Genomic DNA, 18,963 nt, shown 5'->3' on the forward strand with positions numbered 1-18,963 from the left:
CTTTATCACATTAATTTTAGCATAGAGATGTTTAGTACAGTATAAACTTTTTTCTTGTGCAGCCTCAATCTAGAATCCTGTCAGGTGTTTACCATTGGGCCACTGCTTATGGGTTTAAATTTTCTAGTGCTAAAATGCACCAATTTACTTTCAATAGAAGTTCTGTTGCCTGATACTCCATTGTACCTGTATGGGTCCCATATCTCTGAAAGTAATATGGTTGGATTTCTTGGCCTTCTGTTTGATCGTTCTGTCCTGGAAACCTCACATTACCTCCCTGAGTGCGACTTTCCATACCCAGCTGAACCTTTTTCAAACCCTTGCTAATCATCTTGGGGGGGGGGGGTAAGGATTGACGAAATTCCCTTTGGCTTTATTCTGCTGAAATCCAATCAAAACTAGATTATGGCAACCAATTGTATTCTGCGGCCTTTCTTGCAATTCTTTCTAAACTTTATCTTGTTCATCATCATCATCATGGATTAAGTTTGTGTCTAGGCACTTTGCTCCTCCCTGTCGTTTATATGCAGAGGTGAATGCTACATCTTTGCATCAGTGTGATGCCCATTGTCTCCGATATTTTGTCCGCTCTCATGAACTCCACAATCCTTCTACATACAGAATGGAAATGTATGTTTAGTAAAAGTCCATTATTTGATTGCCACCTGTTTACTCCTTCCCTTTTCTCTTCGTATTCACACGCTTGGCTTCTCTTCAGTTGCCCCCTTTATATGTTCATCTGGCATCTACCATTTCTCTTCCCTTGGGAGGTTCCGACAGTTTGTTCTTCCCCACTGCCATGTGCGAAAGCTCAAATACCTACAGTTGCTTCTTGCTCCTTTTCTTAACCACTTCCAATCTCTGACTTAAGAAATCGTAATGACACGATTGCAAATAAACCATACCCCCGGCCGGGATTGAACCCGCGGTCATAGAGTCTCAAAACTCCAGCCCGTCGCGCTAACCACTAGACCAGCTAGCCACAATAAGATTCATCCAACTAGGTATATTTCTACACCATAGGAAAGTTAGCACAGGCACCTCTGTGACCACAAATGCAAGTTTTTACAGACGAATCTCCAGCTAGCGTGGCCGTGACGAACTCTAGCTCAAGTCTAGTGGTTAGCGCGACGGGCTGGAGTTTTGAGACTCTATGACCGCGGGTTCAATCCCGGCCGGGGGTATGGTTTATTTGCAATCGTGTCATTACGATTTCTTAAGTCATGTTGACGGCAGTGAAGGGACTTGAGCTAGAGTTCGTCACGGCCACGCTAGCTGGAGATTCGTCTGTAAAAACTTGCATTTGTGGTCACAGAGGTGCCTGTGCTAACTTTCCTATGGTGTAGAAATATACCTAGTTGGATGAATCTTATTGTGGCTAGCTGGTCTAGTGGTTAGCGCGACGGGCTGGAGTTTTGAGACTCTATGACCGCGGGTTCAATCCCGGCCGGGGGTATGGTTTATTTGCAATCGTGTCATTACGATTTCTTAAGTCATGTTGACGGCAGTGAAGGGACTTGAGCTAGAGTTCGTCACGGCCACGCTAGCTGGAGATTCGTCTGTAAAAACTTGCATTTGTGGTCACAGAGGTGCCTGTGCTAACTTTCCTATGGTGTAGAAATATACCTAGTTGGATGAATCTTATTGTGGCTAGCTGGTCTAGTGGTTAGCGCGACGGGCTGGAGTTTTGAGACTCTATGACCGCGGGTTCAATCCCGGCCGGGGGTATGGTTTATTTGCAATCGTGTCATTACGATTTCTTAAGTCATGTTGACGGCAGTGAAGGGACTTGAGCTAGAGTTCGTCACGGCCACGCTAGCTGGAGATTCGTCTGTAAAAACTTGCATTTGTGGTCACAGAGGTGCCTGTGCTAACTTTCCTATGGTGTAGAAATATACCTAGTTGGATGAATCTTATTGTGGCTAGCTGGTCTAGTGGTTAGCGCGACGGGCTGGAGTTTTGAGACTCTATGACCGCGGGTTCAATCCCGGCCGGGGGTATGGTTCCAATCTCTCATTCCACTGCAGTTTACACTGATGGTTCTGAAACCTCTGACAATGTTAGGTTCGCAGCAATGTTCCCAGTGTTGTGCATAGTCATTTTTTACTTCGCTAGCATTTTTACAGCTGAACTGTAAGCAATTCTCATTGCAATTATATGTATTGCATCCAGGCCTACCTCAAAATTTGTAGTAGTTTGCCACTTTGTGTTTTGCAAACTATCAAAAAATTTAATTGGCCTCATCCCCTAATTCTTTGTATACAGCTTGGTTGTGCTGCATCTCTAGCAGAAGCAGTTTTCTGCTGAGTCCCTGGTCATTTAGATGTTCAGGGCAATGAGCAGGCAGATTTGGCTGCACGGTTAGTTGTACCTGATATTCGCTTTTCATATATGGGTATTCCATTCTGACTGTTTTGCTATAATCTCTAGCCACCTATGCAACTAATGGCAACAACGTTGGTCTGACTTGACTCTTAACAAATTTTATTCTATCAAGCCAACTTTAGGCTTCTGGCCTTGTCACTGATGCCAGAGTTGGGAGAGACTGCTCTCCCATCACATCAGGCGCGCACGTCTCACTCATGGGTATCTCATGGAGAGGCGCCCGGTTCCACTCTGAGAATTGTAAAGTTCCAATTTCAGTTTGCCATATTCTGTTGGATTGTCCTGTCCACTAGTGAGAACACAGAATTTACCTCCAGTCACTGCTCTAACACCCTTAATTTATCTTCTGTCCTTGCTGATAGCCCCACCTTTGACATACTCCCTCTTTAACTTTTTCACAGCAACAGATTTATTACACAAGCTTTGATGGTACTTCCTTTAGCACTCCTCACAGCCCTTTCTAACTACATGTTATCCCTCTCCACGTTTGCTAGTCTCTGATCAAGCAAGCACACCCTGCCCTGCAGTGCTGTATGACCCTTGTGGGTTTAGCACTTGGTTTTGATAATACCAAAAATTTTTAAATTATAATTGTCAAATACATCCACAAACAATTTAGGCAGTTCTACAGGTTTGGTCAACTTTACCTAAAAATCAAACTTCCTTAAATTCATAGATTGTTTCTAGATGTCCTCAAATCCAGGCCCTATAAATGCCACTAAATTATTTGTATATTATAATCAAATAAAGTTCTAAACCTACAAGGGTCATATAGCACCTATTTGTATAAGTTTTATTTGATGGGGTTTCATTGAGGCTACATCACTTTATGTACTGCTTCAGCCCTACTGATATTCATAAAAATGTCCAGAAACAGAGCAGAGTGAGAAATTGGTAGTGCGGTATGGCCCTGGTGAGTTTAGTGCTTAGTTTTGATTGAGTGAGAAATCCAACAAACACATCCTAAACAAAATTTGATGACTGCTTTTAATATTGGTAGCCACATGCTAAGTCAAAATAAAAAAGGCATTAAGAAAAATGAGAAAGCTATTTGCAGAAAACATTCATAAAAATACTGGAAAAATGTAAGTAACATAAGTGTACAGTAAAACCTGAATCTCAATGGACCTCGGTTAAAGTATTTCAAATTTAAGACAAAATAGTTAATGACTTTAAACAAGTTTATTTCCAAAACTGTGATTATTACAATCTGCTTGGTAAATGTATTTCATAAATAACGGACAGTCTGTTGAATACCCAACTGTTATGATCACAGCAAAACATGCTCATTATTTGGACTTAATAGACATTGGCATTACCAAACATCAGTCTTGTTAAATCAGTCTCAGCAGGTTTCACTGTAAAATTATCAATAATGTAATACATATATAAATTATAAATGGTAAAGCTGTTAAAATTACCCAAGAAACACTGCTGAACAAATGTGTACTATGGTAAGCCTCTTTAAAGGGGGACAAGTCTGAAATTTGGAAGATGTACAATGCACTCTAATTTACCCTAACTTGATAAACTATAACCATCAAATAAATTGAAGTAACATTGCAGTATACAGTACTTTCCAATGCACTCTCAAATGCAAAAAAAAAAGTTGCAATATATTAACCAATAAAATTCACTCTAACACTGTTAAAAATATAACTGAGAGAAGATAATGCAAGCCAGGATGTAGTCTTTTTCAGATATTTTTTAAAGGAAAGTGGAAAAAAATAGGTAGCAGTTTTCTGCATGTAACTAAGCTTAAGTTTGTATCTAATGTATGCAACCTCAACGTGAACCTCTAGTGGCTTGTAACATATCTGATCAGTACTCTAGTTTATTCTGGGTATTGACCAATATGTGTAACTTTTCCAATGCCATCATTAATTGTAGCACAGCATTTCTTCTCTGGTACTGGTATCTGCCAATAAAGGGCTCTCAATCCAAAGAATTGAAACTACCCTCCCTTTCCTAAAATTGAATATGATTTCCTCCCATTTCCCAAAGTGCTGTACAATTCCTATGGGTTTAGCACTTTCCCCATGAATTCAATACTGGTACTGCATTTGGAAAGAATTCATAAACCCCACAAGATGTCTGAAGCCCTATCTGGCCCTATCTGGAAAGTGTGGGGACCATTTGATGGGGTTGTCAACCCTATCTCCCATGTAACTATTACAAAAAGTTCTTGTGTGCAGAGAATAACTTTGCATCTTTTACAAATTTGCTGAAATTATTTGAACTGAAAAAAAGATTGTCCACACCCTGAGGACACTTCTGATGTCAATGTTCACAAAAAAGAAAATTTCCAAGACTAAAAAATAGTAACTTGCATGCATTCACTACATGACCCTTATGGGTTTAGTACAGCCCTTTCCATGAATACAATAAAATAATCAGCATGATTGTATTTCATAAAATATTAAGTACATTTAACAATACAGTGGACCCCCGCATAACGATCACCTCCGAATGCGACCAATTATGTAAGTGTATTTATGTAAGTGCGTTTGTACGTGTGTTTGGTGGTCTGAAATGGACTAATCTACTTTACAATATTCTTTATGGGAACAAATTCGGTCAGTACTGGCACCTGAACATACTTCTGGATTGAAAAAATATCGTTAACCGGGGGTCCACTGTACAAGTATACAAAATTAGGGTTGCTAAATATATTGGTACTGAATGACGCACACATTTAGGATATTTTATGAATGCAATAATAAATACCAGTTACTGCACCAATCTTGTAAAACATCTGTGAGAACTTTTTTCAAACTACATTTCTAGTTACTCCAACGTGATGGGATAAAAACCTACTTGGAAAATACTGTACATAAAGTAAGCAATTAAGATGCAATAGTTTCACTGAAGTTACTGGCAATAACTTGAATTCAAAATAGTTTTCCCATGTGTATTTTTTTCTATTCCTCTATTTTTGTCAATGATGGTAAAAGGATCTTGATCCAAGGAAATAATTATCCTTCCTTGGATCACACCTAATAACAGCTGACCCTGCTTGATGACCAGGTATATGTAGTATTAGCATTAAAAGTTGAACTACATGAGGTAGGTGTGGAGGGGGGATATGTAACTAAAGTAATTTGACCAAAATCCTATGGATCATTTTCACTTAGTCATGTCAAAAATAAATGGATACTAAGCTTAATCTTTAACTGTCTTTAAATATTGCTCCAAGATGGTTTATAGTTCAGAGATTTGGGGCACGAGGATTAAATTCTCGTGCCCACGTTTTGACTGAAATCCTGTGGGTCTTTTTCAACTTCTGGTAAGTAAAATGAAAATACACCTGGCCAGACAAAATATTGTAAAATTGAAATTTTGTAAATTTTTTTTTTTTTGTTTTTTTTATTTAGATTTTTGGGTGGGGAAGAGGAGGGCTTAGGCTCATACATTTTGACAAACTTTCAAGAAGAGCGGAATCTGTGACATCATAAGGAGACGTATCCTTAATATTTTAACTATTATGGTGAGTGTGCAAAAGGAGAGCAGATGATAGTGGGAGAGGCACTGTCAAGAAATTTTAATGAAAATAAGAAAAAATTTTGGAGTGAGTTAAACAAGTTAAGAAAGCCTAGGGAACAAATGGATTTGTCAGTTAAAAACAGAGTAGGGGAGTAGCAGATGGGGAGAGGGAGGTTTTGGGTAGATGGCGAGAATATTTTGAGGAACTTTCAAATGTCGACGAAGAAAGGGAGGCGATAATTTCATGCACTGGACAATGTAGGATTGCGGATGAGCAAGGAGGTTTTAGAGTGGGTAGGGGATGTGTAGATCGTGTTTATATTGAAGCATATATGTGAACAGTATTTAGATAAAGGTAGGAAGTTTTTATTGCATTTATGGATTTAGAAAAGGCATATGATAGTGGATAGGGGAGCAATGTGGCAGATGTTGCAAGTATATGGAATAAGTGGTAAGTTACTAAATGCTGTAAAGAGTTTTTATGAGGATAGTGAGGCTCAGGTTAGGGTGTGTAGAATAGAGGGAGACTACTTCCTGGTAAAAGTAGGTCTAAGGGATGTATAATGTCACCATGGTTGTTTAATATATTTATAGATGGGGTTGTAAAAGAAGTAAATGCTAGGGTGTTCAGGAGAGGGGTGGGATTAAATTATGGGGAATCAAATACAAAATGGGAATTGACAGTTGCTTTTTGCTGATGATACTGTGCTTATGGGAGATTCTAAAGAAAAATTGCGAAGGTTAGTAGACAAGTTTGGGAGTGTGTGTGTAAAGGTAGAAAGTTGAAAGTGAACACAGAAAAGGGTAAGGTGATGAGAGTATCAAATGATTTAGATAAAGAAAAATTGGATATCAAATTGGGGAGGAGTATGGAAGAAGTGAATGTTTTCAGATACTTGGGAGTTGATGTGTCGGTGGACGGATTTATGAAGGATGAGGTTAATCATAGAATTGATGAGGGAAAAAAGGTGAGTGGTGCAATGAGGTATGTGGAGACAAAAAACATTATCTATGGAGGCAAAGAAGGGAATGTATGAAAGTAAAGTAGTACCAACACTTACATGGGTGTGAAGCTTGGGTTGTGAATGCAGCAGCGAGGAGGCGGTTGGAGGCAGTGGAGATGTCCTGTCTAAGGGCAATGTGTGGTGTAAATATTATGCAGAAAATTCGGAGTGTGGAAATTAGGAGGTGTGGAGTTAATAAATGTATTAGTCAGAGGGCTGAAGAGGGGGTTGTTGAGGTGGCTTGGTCATTTAGAGAGAATGGATCAAAGTAGAATGACATGGAGAGCATTTAAATCTGTAGGGGAAGGAAGACAGGGTAGGGGTCGTCCTTGAAAAGGTTGGAAGAAAGGGGTAAGGGAGGTTTTGTGGGCGAGGGGCTTGGACTTCGAGCAGGCATGCGCGAGCGTGTTTAATAGGGGTGAATGGAGACGAATGGTATTTGGGGCCTGACGATCTGTTGGAGTGTGAGCAGGGTAATATTTAGTGAAGGGATTCAGGGAAACCGGTTATTTTTATATAGCCGGACTTGAGTCCTGGAAGTGGGAAATACAATGCCTGCACTCTAAAGGAGGGGTTTGAGATATTGACAGTTTGGAGGGATATGTTGTGTATCTTTATACGTATATGCTTCTAAGCTGTTGTGTTCTGAGCACCTCTGCAAAAACAGTGATTATGTGTGAGTGAAGTGAAAGAGTTGAATGATGATGAAAGTATTTTCTTTTTTGGGGATTTTTTCTTTTTTGGGTCACCCTGCCTTGGTGGGAGATGGCTGACTTTAAAAAAAAAAAAAAAAAAAAAAAATGCTCTAAACTGGCTTATATTGACATAAGCTAAACTAAAAGATCTGGGTGTGGGAGGAGAAATCAAGAGATAAATTTAAACAAAATCCTATGGCTTGTTTCCAATTTGTCATACTTTAAGTTAAAACCCCCTGACTGGACACTTTTTTTTTTTTTTGTTAATCAAATTTTTTTTATGATCATACAATACACGTGGTACACAAATTTTCGTGTATGTTTTGCCTAAAAGAAAAGGAGATGTGGAATATTGTTCTGGTCTCCATTTCAAGTTCATCATGGGCCCTTGTAGGGGGAAAATTAAATTTGCTTTTATTTACCTAACAAACCATTCATGTCACTATCTAGGTGAAGTGGGGGTCAAATACACCCCCACCCTTCCCCCCCTCCATGGATTTAGTACTTCCCCATAGCTATAATAATTTAATGTGTGTATATTATAGGGTTTATCTTGCATAATAAACAATATAACAAACTGGAAGGTTGGAGCCATGTCTAATATGCCTAATGACAATGGGAACTATGAATTTCTCATGCTTGCCTTGTTTTATATTAACTCCCTCAAGAGAGGTTCATCATCTGTGAGGGGCTCTTGATAAAGGAATTATTTTTTTATTTTTTTATTAGCACACTGGCCAATTCCCATCAAGGCAGGGTGGCCTGAAAAAGAAACTTTCACCATCATTCACTCCATCACTGTCTTGCCAGAAGGGTGCTTTACACTACAGTTTTTAAACTGCCACATTACACCAACTAATTTGATTGCCTATTCCACATATACAGTATGGTCCCCCTATGGGTTTGGAATTTACCCCATGTATATATTATATTGTGCATATATAAGGATGGGAGGTATCTCAACTCCAGCAGTACAGTAAACCCCCTGATATAGGGAACAGAGGACTTAGTGAAAGCCCCACCTTTGACCCAGATTTTCCTTCTAATTTTTTGACAGCAATAGATTTATTACACAACCTTTGATTATACTTCCTTTAGCACTAATTGCTGCCCTAACTCCTTTTGTTACACTCCCCAACCATGCTAGTTTCAGATCAAGCATATTACATGGCTTTCACTACCCTGAAGCACTGTATGATCCTTTTGGGTTTAGTGCTTATTATAATCAAAACTAATGTTAACGTCTGTTAAAAATGTCAAATAAGAGAAAAAAAATTGTACACAATTTATAAATATACTGCAATCAACATTGAAAATAAGGAAGTTAAAAGTACTGGGATTTTGTTTTAGAAGTCCATTACATTGAGGGTCTACTGATTTATACTTTATTACCAGCACTGTACAACCCTTGTGGGTTCAGCATTTGGTTATGATTAATATAATCTATTATTGAACTTAAATTATAATTACTTTTAGAGCTTTTAAATCCATTGCTTTTTCTTTTTTGCTTTGGCGGCATTAAAAATTCTGAAGTGCTTCAAAAAAATTTTTTTTCCTCCCCTACCTTGACCATCTTTTATAGACCTATAGTTTCAGTAATATGTATACAGGAAGGCCCCACTTATACGGCGGGTTAGGTTCCAGGCTACCGCCGTAAAGCGGAAATCGCCGTAAAGTGGAACACCCTTTTTTTCCACTTATAAATGCATACAAACACTAGATAACAAGTTTACACTAACATATATTAAGTTAGCAATAGAACCAGGCATCAAAAAACAATAAAAAGGTACAATACACACATAGTGCACTCATTACTTACCTTAAAATATTTATAGTCTTAATCTAGGGTGAGACAAATAGTATTTATTGTAAGAAATCAAGTGTGGTATGTATTGTAATAGCCTCACCAGGCCACCCCACCCACACATACTATTCTATGATATTTAAGCATCCCAGAGCGATAAAATGTATATACAGTTCACTCATTACTTACCTTAAAATATTTGTAGTCTTAATGTAGGGTCAGGAGTAAGTAAATGAGATAAAACGAATAAATGAGAGAGAGAAAGAATGAATACATGAGAGGGGGCAGGCGCAGTTATGTAAACAAACCAGGCGAAGGTAAGTTTTGTAAACAAACGAAGTGTACACGTCTGGTTTGTGTACAAGTTACATTGTGTACAGGTTGTCTCTACATTGATACGGTAGAATTAATAAAGAAGAACACTCCCATTCTCATGTAACATCATTTTGAGAAGAAATGAAGCTCTGAGTGAAGGCAATGGAAATAAGTCACACTGACTTTTTTGGGTTATCCTAGGTTCTCTACACGTATGTTATGTATGATAATCTATGTAACTGTATTTGTGTATACCTGAATAAACTTACTTACATACATACGAAAGGAATAATTTTCTACAGTTACCCCCAGTAACACATTTACTCTTATGTTAGATTAGAGAAAATGTTATTCTTGGCGTCACTTGTACAAGTTATGTGGCTCCCACATCTTATATTTATGTTTATTTATTCTATTGTGGGGTGTATTTATCATCTTTTTATGTTATGTATCGTGTTTATTATATAATTTTGAAAAAAATATCATGGATGGATTAATGAAAATGTGTATATTACCGTAATATACGACATTTAATGAGACTCGGTATTGTTATTATCACCACTTGTGCAAGTCGTCTGCTACGACATCTCACATTTGTTTATTTATTCTACTGTGGGGTGTATTTATCTTATTTATATGTTATGCATCGTGTTTATTATATGATTTTGAAAAAAATATCATGGATGGATTAATGAAAATGTGTATATTACCGTAATATACGACATTTAATGAGACTCAGTATTGTTATTATCACCACTTGTGCAAGTCGTCTGCTACGACATCTCACATTTGTTTATTTATTCTACTGTGGGGTGTATTTATCTTATTTATATGTTATGCATCGTGTTTATTATATAATTTTGAAAAAAATATCATGGATGGATTAATGAAAATGTGTATATTAACGTAATATACGACATTTAAATGACTCGATGTATGTAAGTTTATTTAGGTACAGGTATACATAAGTATAATTATCAGAGTATATATAAAATATGAAATAACTTTTAAAAACATTTGAAATTTTGGAGTTTCCAGACAAAATGGAGAGACTTAGTGCTTACTGAGCTCATGGAGAATGTAAACAAACAGGGTGGGGCACGGTGACCGTATTAGAAAGTCAGGTGGGGGGAGCCGTATAGTGAGTTTTGGTCATAATTTGAAATGTCCGTATTAGCGGAACGCCGTAAAGTGAAACGCCGTAAAGCGGGGCCTTCCTGTACTCTAAACAAATATTATTTTTTCATTGAAATAAAATAAATTTCAAGCCTATAACACTGGCACACACACATGCTGCTAAATATAGATGTTGGGCATTTTTTTCTATAATCTATTAGTGCATTTAGTTTTCTCAAATATCACTTTGCTTTGAATTTTTTATTTTAATCAATGTAGTACAAGTTTCTTAAAATACCACAGTTCATTCCTTATTTTCCAGATCTTGCTGTGACCTCTACAATGATTCACATCAGAAAGTAAATGTCAAATGGGAGAGCTATCACAGCCACTGATTTTTGTATTAAGAGAAAATTCCTCCAATAGCTTTTCTGCTTTCTCCTGTGTAGTATCTTCATTTTCCATAACTATCTTGATTAGCATCGTTGGAGCCAAGACTTTCCAGATATAGCTGAGGCACTGTTGGAAAAAAGTGCTTTAGTGTAAATGCTGCAGTTCATTATAATACAGTGGACCCCCGCATAACGATCACCTCCGAATGCGACCAATTATGTAAGTGCGTTTGTACGTGTATGTTTGGGGGTCTGAAATGGACTAATCTACTTCACAATATTCCTTATGGGAACAAATTCGGTCAGTACTGGCACCTGAACATACTTCTGGAGAGAAAAAATATCGTTAACCGGGGGTCCACTGTAGTCTCATGCACATCTGCTTCACAATAGAGGGGAAGGGGAGAGAATGATTCACCTTATCTGTGCAACATGCAGGCACATACACCTGAACACAGTGGGCAAGGGGCAGGGAGAAACCACAATCAAGGGAAACTGGGTCTGTATAGCCCTTGTGGCTTAGCGCTTCTTTTTGATAATAATAATAATAATAAAGGGAGACTGGGGAGATGATGCACAAGGGAGACTGGGGGGAATGAACAAGGAAGACTGGGCGAGGAAAGGGAAAGGGGAAGATAGATAAGCGCACACAGGACAGTGGGAAGGATGAAGATCACATGTGAGGGGGAAAGGAAGGGATTGGCATGTGAGGGACGAGAGGAAAGGGAGAGATCGGCAAAGATGTGAAGGATATTACTCGCAAGTGGAGGGAAGAACATTGTGCGAGAGGGGTAGACTGCTCGTAGAGGAGAGACCTCGTGTAGAGGGAAAGATCTTTAAAGGAGAGATTGAAAGCGCATGTCAGGGAGGAGGGGGATAAGGCACGAGGGAAGGAGAGAGTATGAGCACGAGCACAAATTAGAACATAGGAAAGGCAGATACAGTAACAGATCCTACAGTTCATGTTAGTTGTATACCGAGAAAGAAAAGGAAAGACATTAGATAGTCCTCAGCAAATAACCTTGTAGACTGTAAAGTCTTCTAACAAATTTTTAAAGCCACCCATTTTTTTTTTTCTCCTGTAGAATATTTACTTGAAACACAAAATTACATATCTTTCTGCTTTGGGAAGTCATCTTCAAATGCTTAAATCAACTTTGTAGTGTGTAATTAAAGTGATTTTTTTTTTTTCAACAAGTTGGCTGTCTCCCACCAAGGTAGGGTGACCCAAAAAGAAAGAAAGAAAAAAAAAATCCCCAAAAAGAAAATACTTTCATCATTATTCAACACTTTCACCTCACTCACACAATCAGTTTTTGCAGAGGTGCCCAGAATACAACAGTTTAGAAGTTTCTTTTTTTTTTTTCCTCCTCAAGTCGGTCGTCTCCCACCGAGGCAGGGTGACCCAAAAAAGAAAGAAAATCCCCAAAAAGAAAATACTTTCATCATCATTCAACACTTTCACCACACTCACACATTATCACTGCTTTTGCAGAGGTGCCCAGAATACAACAGTTTAGAAGTATATACGTATAAAAATACATATATCCCTCCAAACTACCAATATCCCAAACCCCTCCTTTAGAGTGCAGGCATTGTACTCCCCAATTCCAGGACTCGAGTCCGGTTATATAAAATAACCGGATTTTTTATGCAATATAATTTAGCCTATCTAATGGAAAACTGTCAACCACAAAAATTCACTGCGCTTAAATTAGGCCTGCTTGTAGCTCTACCTGTAAGCCTGTTCTCCACTAATTTATATCCAATTAAAGGTTAAATCATTATTGTATAAATACTTACCAATGATTGATCACCAATGGCTTTAAGATTTTTAAACTTTTGTGAGAGAAAGTCTACAACACAGTTGATCTGATCTTCGGAATAGGGACCATAAATTAATTCATCAAAAAGTTCTCGCCTTGCTCTTCTGCCTCTCATAAAAATCTACAATAAAAGATAACAAATTTTATAAAATAACATAAAGCATATACATGCACAGGCAACACATTTATTCTATACATAAGTAGCCCATACATAGGATAATGAAACTGTCAACACTTTGGTCAAACTTGGACTATTAACTAGATGTAAATAACCAGTTCAGATAATGGACAGGTTGATTGATGAATTACACACGTACAACATTTTTGGGTATCTTTACTGTGGAAACATTTCACTAGCCAGTGGCTTCCTCACTTCAATAGAGAAGATTGGTTGAAGATTAAAAGTTTAAGGTAACCAGTCCCTTAGTGTGGAATCAGTGTTTAGTCCATCAATCTTGAAAAGTGTAGCATATGCATGGTGAAGGAGCTTTATAGTGCACAGAGGTGAAGTAAAGCAATCATAGGCAGTCAACTTTGACAAATCCACAGGTGAATTTCTACACTTGCCTAACCTATAGGCATGACCTACTTCCACCTATGAATTTGTTCATGGTGGCTCCACCTATGACTGCTTTGCCTTGCCTGTCTGCAGTATATAAGCTGATGCTTGGTGCCTAAGCTGCACTTTTTCCAAGACTGATGGACTAAACACACTAACTCCAGGCTGAGGGACTGATTACCTCAATCTCTTAAGTCTATCAATCTGCTCTGTACTGGACTGAGGTAGCCACTGGTTGGCAAAATGTTTCCACACCGATACCTAAGTGTCTAATTACAGACACACTGTGATACACCCCTATTACGTAATGGATGAGTGAGTAGGACCTGCCCTAGCATAAGCCAGTAGACCTACTGAACCTCTAACACAGGCCAGTAGGCCTACTACCATGCTACTCTATTTTTATATAATGAAGTGAGATTTCCGTAGCAGGGTCTAGTAGGCCTTACTGTCATGCTGTCATGCAATGGCCGTTTGCGAACAGAAAGGGGGTGCATTTCTCACTACGTTTTTGAGTAACTGGATGTTGAATGTTTCCAAAATCTATTAAACAGATGTCTGTTAAATCAAGGGTTGACCTTTATCCCATATATAATTTCATTTATTTTTTTGCTAAGAATATCTACCCAATATTCAGTACAGTTCCTTTTCACCTACAAATGGTATTAAACAATGTAGTTGTTTAATTAAGAGAAGTAAAATGACACAGCTACAATCCAGTATACACAGTACAGTACATATGTTTAACCCTTTGACTGTTTCGGTTGTATATATGTGTCTTACGAGCCACCGTGTTTGACGTATATATACTCATAAATTCTAGCGGCTTCAAATCAAGCAGGAGAAAGCTGGTAGGCCCACATGTGAGAGAATGGGTCTGTGTGGTCAGTGTGCACCATATAAAAAAAATCCTGGAGCACGCAGTGCATAATGAGAAAAAAAAAAATCCGACCGTTTTTTTTTAATTATAATGCCGACTTTGTGGTCTATTTTCGTATAGTATTTATGGTTGTATTCTCGTTTTCTTGGTCTCATTTGATAGAATGGAAAACATATTACAGAAATAGAGGTGATTTTGATTGATTTTACTATAAAAAGAACCTAGAAATGGAGCTCAAAGTAGGGGAAATGTTTGATTTTTGGCAATGTTCAAAAGTAAACAAATGATGCCATTGTCCAATAAATGTCCAACTAGCCATTCTAATATGCAGTCATCAATGGGTTGATGTTATTTATACAGTTATTACAGCATTGCAGTAGTCTGCATAATAGTAAGTCTAATATTTTTTGTTTGAATAAAAATTCAAAATAGAAAGCAAGAGTAATATCAAAAGGGCCTGGAGACGTGACTGATGAACAAAGAAAATGTTATTTTAGAGCCAGGAATGTCTGCATTGTTCATTCTGGACCTTATTTTGAAATTGTCATATTTTTTAGTTTTCGTGAAATTGGCCAAATTGCAAATTTCTGACCACATTATTAGGTAGTTGAAATCAGTAAATGGGCAGTTTCTTGTAATCAATCGATAGAAAAAATGAAGTTCTAAAGAAATAGCTATGAGTTTGGGCAACTGGAACAATGGAATTAGCCGAAAATAGGGCTCAAAGTGGGCGAAATCGCCGATTTGTAAACAGCGCCGAGGTCGCTAACTTCGCGAGAGCATAATTCCGTCAGTTTTCCATCAAATTTCGTTTTTTTGGTGTCATTACAATCGGGAAAAGATTCTCTATCATTTCATAAGAAAAAATAATTTTTTTTTTTTTTAAATTTTGCGACACCAGGAGACACCTCAGGATTGGGGGTTGCGACAGTCAAAGGGTTAAAATGCAGACTGTGGTCTATTTTCGTATAGTATTTATGGTTGTATTCACGTTTTCTTGGTCTCATTTGACAGAATGGAAAACATATAGAGGTGATTTTGATTGGTTTTACTATGAAAAGAACCTTGAAATGGAGCTCAAATTAGGGGAAATGTTTGATTTTTGCTGATGTTCAAAAGTAAACAAATGATGTCATTTTCCAATAAATGTCCAAGTAGCCATTCTAATATGCAGTCATGAATGGGTTGACATTATTTGTACAATTATTACAATATTGCAGTAATTGGCATAACAGTAAATCTTCTATTTTTTGTTTGAATAAAAATTCAAAATAGAAAGCAAGAGTAATATCAGAAGGGCCTGGAGACATGACTGATGAATAAAGAAAATGTTATTTTAGAGCCAGGAATGTCTGCATTGTTCATTCTGGACCTTATTTTAAAATTGTCATATTTTTTAATTTTCGTGAAATTGGCCAAATTGCAAATTTCTGACCACATTATTGGGTAGTTGAAATCAGTAAATGGACAGTTTCTTGTACTCAATTGATAGAAAAAATGGAGTTCTAATGAAATAGCTACAAGTTTTGTCAACTGGAACAATGGAATTAGCTGAAAATAGGGCTCAAAGTGGGCGAAATCGCCAATTTGTAAATATCGCCAAGGTCGCTAACTTTGTGAGAGCGTAATTCCGTCAGTTTTCCATCAAATTTCGTTCTTTTGGTGTCATTACAATTGGGAAAAGATTCTCTATCATTTCATATGAAAAAATAATTATTTTTTTTTTTGGGGGGGAGAGTTTTGCGACACCAGGAGACGCCTCAGGATTGGGGGTTGCGACAGTCAAGGGGTTAACCCTTTGACTGTCGCGGCCGTATATATACGTCTTACGAGGTACCGTGTTTGACGTATATATACTCATAAATTCTAGCGGCTTCAAATCAAGCAGGAGAAAGCTGGTAGGCCCATACGTGAGAGAATGGGTCTGTGTGGTCAGTGTGCACCATATAAAAAATATCCTGGAACACTCAATGCATGAGAAAAAAACTCCGACCGTTTTTTTTTTATTAAAATGCCGACTTTGTGGTCTATTTTCATATAGTATTTATGGTTGTATTCTCGTTTTCTTAGTCTCATTTGATAGAATGGAAAACATATTATAGACATAGAGGTGATATTGATTGATTTTCCTATAAAAAGAACCTAGAAATGGAGCTCAAAGTAGGGGAAATGTTTGATTTTTGCCAATGTTCAAAAGTAAACAAATGATGCCTTTGTCCAATAAATGTCCAACTAGCCATTCTAATATGCAGACATGAATGGGTTGATGTTATTTATACAATTGTTACAGTATTGCAGTAGTCTGCATAATAGTAAGTCTTCTATTTTTTGTTTGAAAAAAATTCAAAATAGAAAGCAAGAGTAATATTAGAGGGGCCTGGAGACATGACTGATGAACAAAGAAAATGTTATTTTAGAGCCAGGAATGTCTGCATTGTTCATTTTGGACCTTATTTTGAAATTGTCATATTTTTTAGTTTTCATGAAATTGGCCAAATTGCAAATTTCTGACCACATTATTAGGTAGTTGAAATCGGTAAATGGGCAGTTTCTTGAACTCAATCGATAGAAAAAATGGAGTTCTAAAGAAATAGCTATGAGTTTTGGCGACTGGAACAATGGAATTAGCCGAAAATAGGGCTCAAAGTGGGCGAAATCGCCGATTTGTAAACAGCGCCGAGGTCGCTAACTTTGCGAGAGCATAATTCCGTCAGTTTTCCATCAAATTTCGTTTTTTTGGTGTCATTACAATCGGGAAAAGATTCTCTATCATTTCATAAGAAGAAATTTTTTTTTTTTTTAAATTTTGCGACACCAGGAGACACCTCAGGATTGGAGGTTGCGACAGTCAAAGGGTTAAAGGTGGACATTAGCTGAACTAAGAGGGGATACTGACGAGGGGCACTAGGGAAGGGGTGGGTCAGATCAAGAATTTTTTGTTACTTAGACCAATCATTCTACATAATTATCTTCATACAACATTGAGCATTTATGTAATCTATTGTCAAATAATTTGAAGGTATGTATAATCTTCAGTCTGCCAGAAAAGCATTGCATAACAGCCTTTTCCATCTATGATAAGCTATATTTAGTAATTTATACAGCTGTATCATTGAAAAAACTTGTGTAGTGTGAGAAGGTAGCGCCAAGTGAAACTGACAGAGCGTGTGGCATGGGGGGTCATGCACTTTGCCTACCCAACACATCCAGTATGTAGGAGCAGCCAGGCAAGTATCACAGCCAGCCAACCAATATAATTACAGTAATCTACAGTTCTTGACCAATGTACCAAAAAACACTTTTCACACATGTACAAATTATTTCAACATACTTTTTTTTTTCCAAATGTATTAATAATGTTGTGTATGTTTATGCTGGAATTACTGTTATATAGATTAATTGGAGGGAGCAGGTAGTAGGTAATAGTCAGTCATATAGAGGGCCCTGTATAGTGTTAACTTTTATTTGGAGGAGATTGGTCAAAAACTACAGATTCAATATTTAAGATTTGCTGAATGCCAAATTACATGAACGTAGTTGTTTTTTCTTTACTATATGCACTGGAATTCAATTTTTTTTTTATGAATGTGTGGAGACATCTTTGTCAGATTGGGTAAGAACTATGGCTTAAATAGTTATTTGGCTGAGACTCCCATACGGGTATTTCATTCAAGGATTATTTTACGGTCAGCTCTACCCGTCTTCATGGCTGTTGGCAACAGACATGCACCATAACAAATTGCACTCTATTAAACCACTTTTAGGTTTGTGGCCATCTTCTTACCACCATTGCCATACTCGGGAGACTGTGCTTTCCCGTCTCCGCATCGGCCATACCTGCCTTACCCATGAGTATCTCGTGGAACGACACCCTCTTCCTCTGTGAGGTTTGTTGGGTCCCTATTTCAGTTCACCTTGTGGATTGCCCGATTTACCAACAAGCTCGTAGGATTTACCTACAATGCCACCGCCGCCCTACTGCTCTTACCTTATCTTCCCTCCTTGCACACAGCCCTGCCTTTGACTTGCAATCACCTTTTTGACTGTCAGCAACTGCTTTACTGTATGAACTTTGACATCTAGCCCTTAACATACCTACCAGCCCTTTTCCTCCCTCACCTCTGATTCCCTCTCCACCTAGCTGTTTATAGCCCCAGCTCTATTTTTTGCCCCATAGCGCTGCATGACCCTTGTCGGTTTAGGACTTTGATTATAATAATGTTTATTCTGGTTCTTATTTTGAAATTTGTGTAAAATTGGCCAAATTACCAATTTCTGATCACCTTATTGGGTAGTTGAAATAATTGATTGGGCTATTTCTTGTACTCAATCGATAAAATGGAAGGCATACTGGTGAAATGGCTAAGAATTTGGCAGACTGGAATAATTTTATTGGCCTGAAATAGGACTCGGTGGGCAAAATCGCCAATGCAGAAATATCGTTGACACAGCAAAATTCACGTAAGTATAATTTTGCCAATTTTCCATCTAATATCGCACTGTT

The 18,963-nt window shown here is 37.7% G+C and overlaps 1 protein-coding gene and 1 long non-coding RNA gene across 6 annotated transcripts in view; one reads left to right on the forward strand and one right to left on the reverse strand.

Annotated features, from left to right (window-relative positions):
- LOC138855129 (uncharacterized) overlaps positions 1–18,963 on the forward strand; it is a 114,521-nt gene that overhangs the window by 22,832 nt on the left and 72,726 nt on the right. The window lies entirely within an intron of this gene.
- The window catches only part of LOC128702881 (uncharacterized), a 56,059-nt gene continuing 47,890 nt past the window's right edge, over positions 10,795–18,963 (reverse strand). For 3 of the 5 annotated variants that reach the window (XM_070102521.1, XM_070102520.1, XM_070102522.1), the window contains 2 exons: positions 12,998–13,141; positions 10,795–11,321 (listed from right to left, as the gene is read on the reverse strand). In XM_070102521.1, coding sequence (XP_069958622.1) covers positions 11,169–11,321; positions 12,998–13,141 — 297 coding nt within the window. In that variant the 3' untranslated portion in view covers positions 10,795–11,168. The remainder of the gene's footprint in view (positions 11,322–12,997; positions 13,142–18,963) is intronic. The other 2 variants (XM_070102519.1, XM_070102518.1) reach the window with 1 other exon arrangement.

This window comes from Cherax quadricarinatus, chromosome 82 (genome assembly GCF_038502225.1).
Source record: "Cherax quadricarinatus isolate ZL_2023a chromosome 82, ASM3850222v1, whole genome shotgun sequence".
NCBI lineage: Eukaryota > Metazoa > Arthropoda > Malacostraca > Decapoda > Parastacidae > Cherax > Cherax quadricarinatus.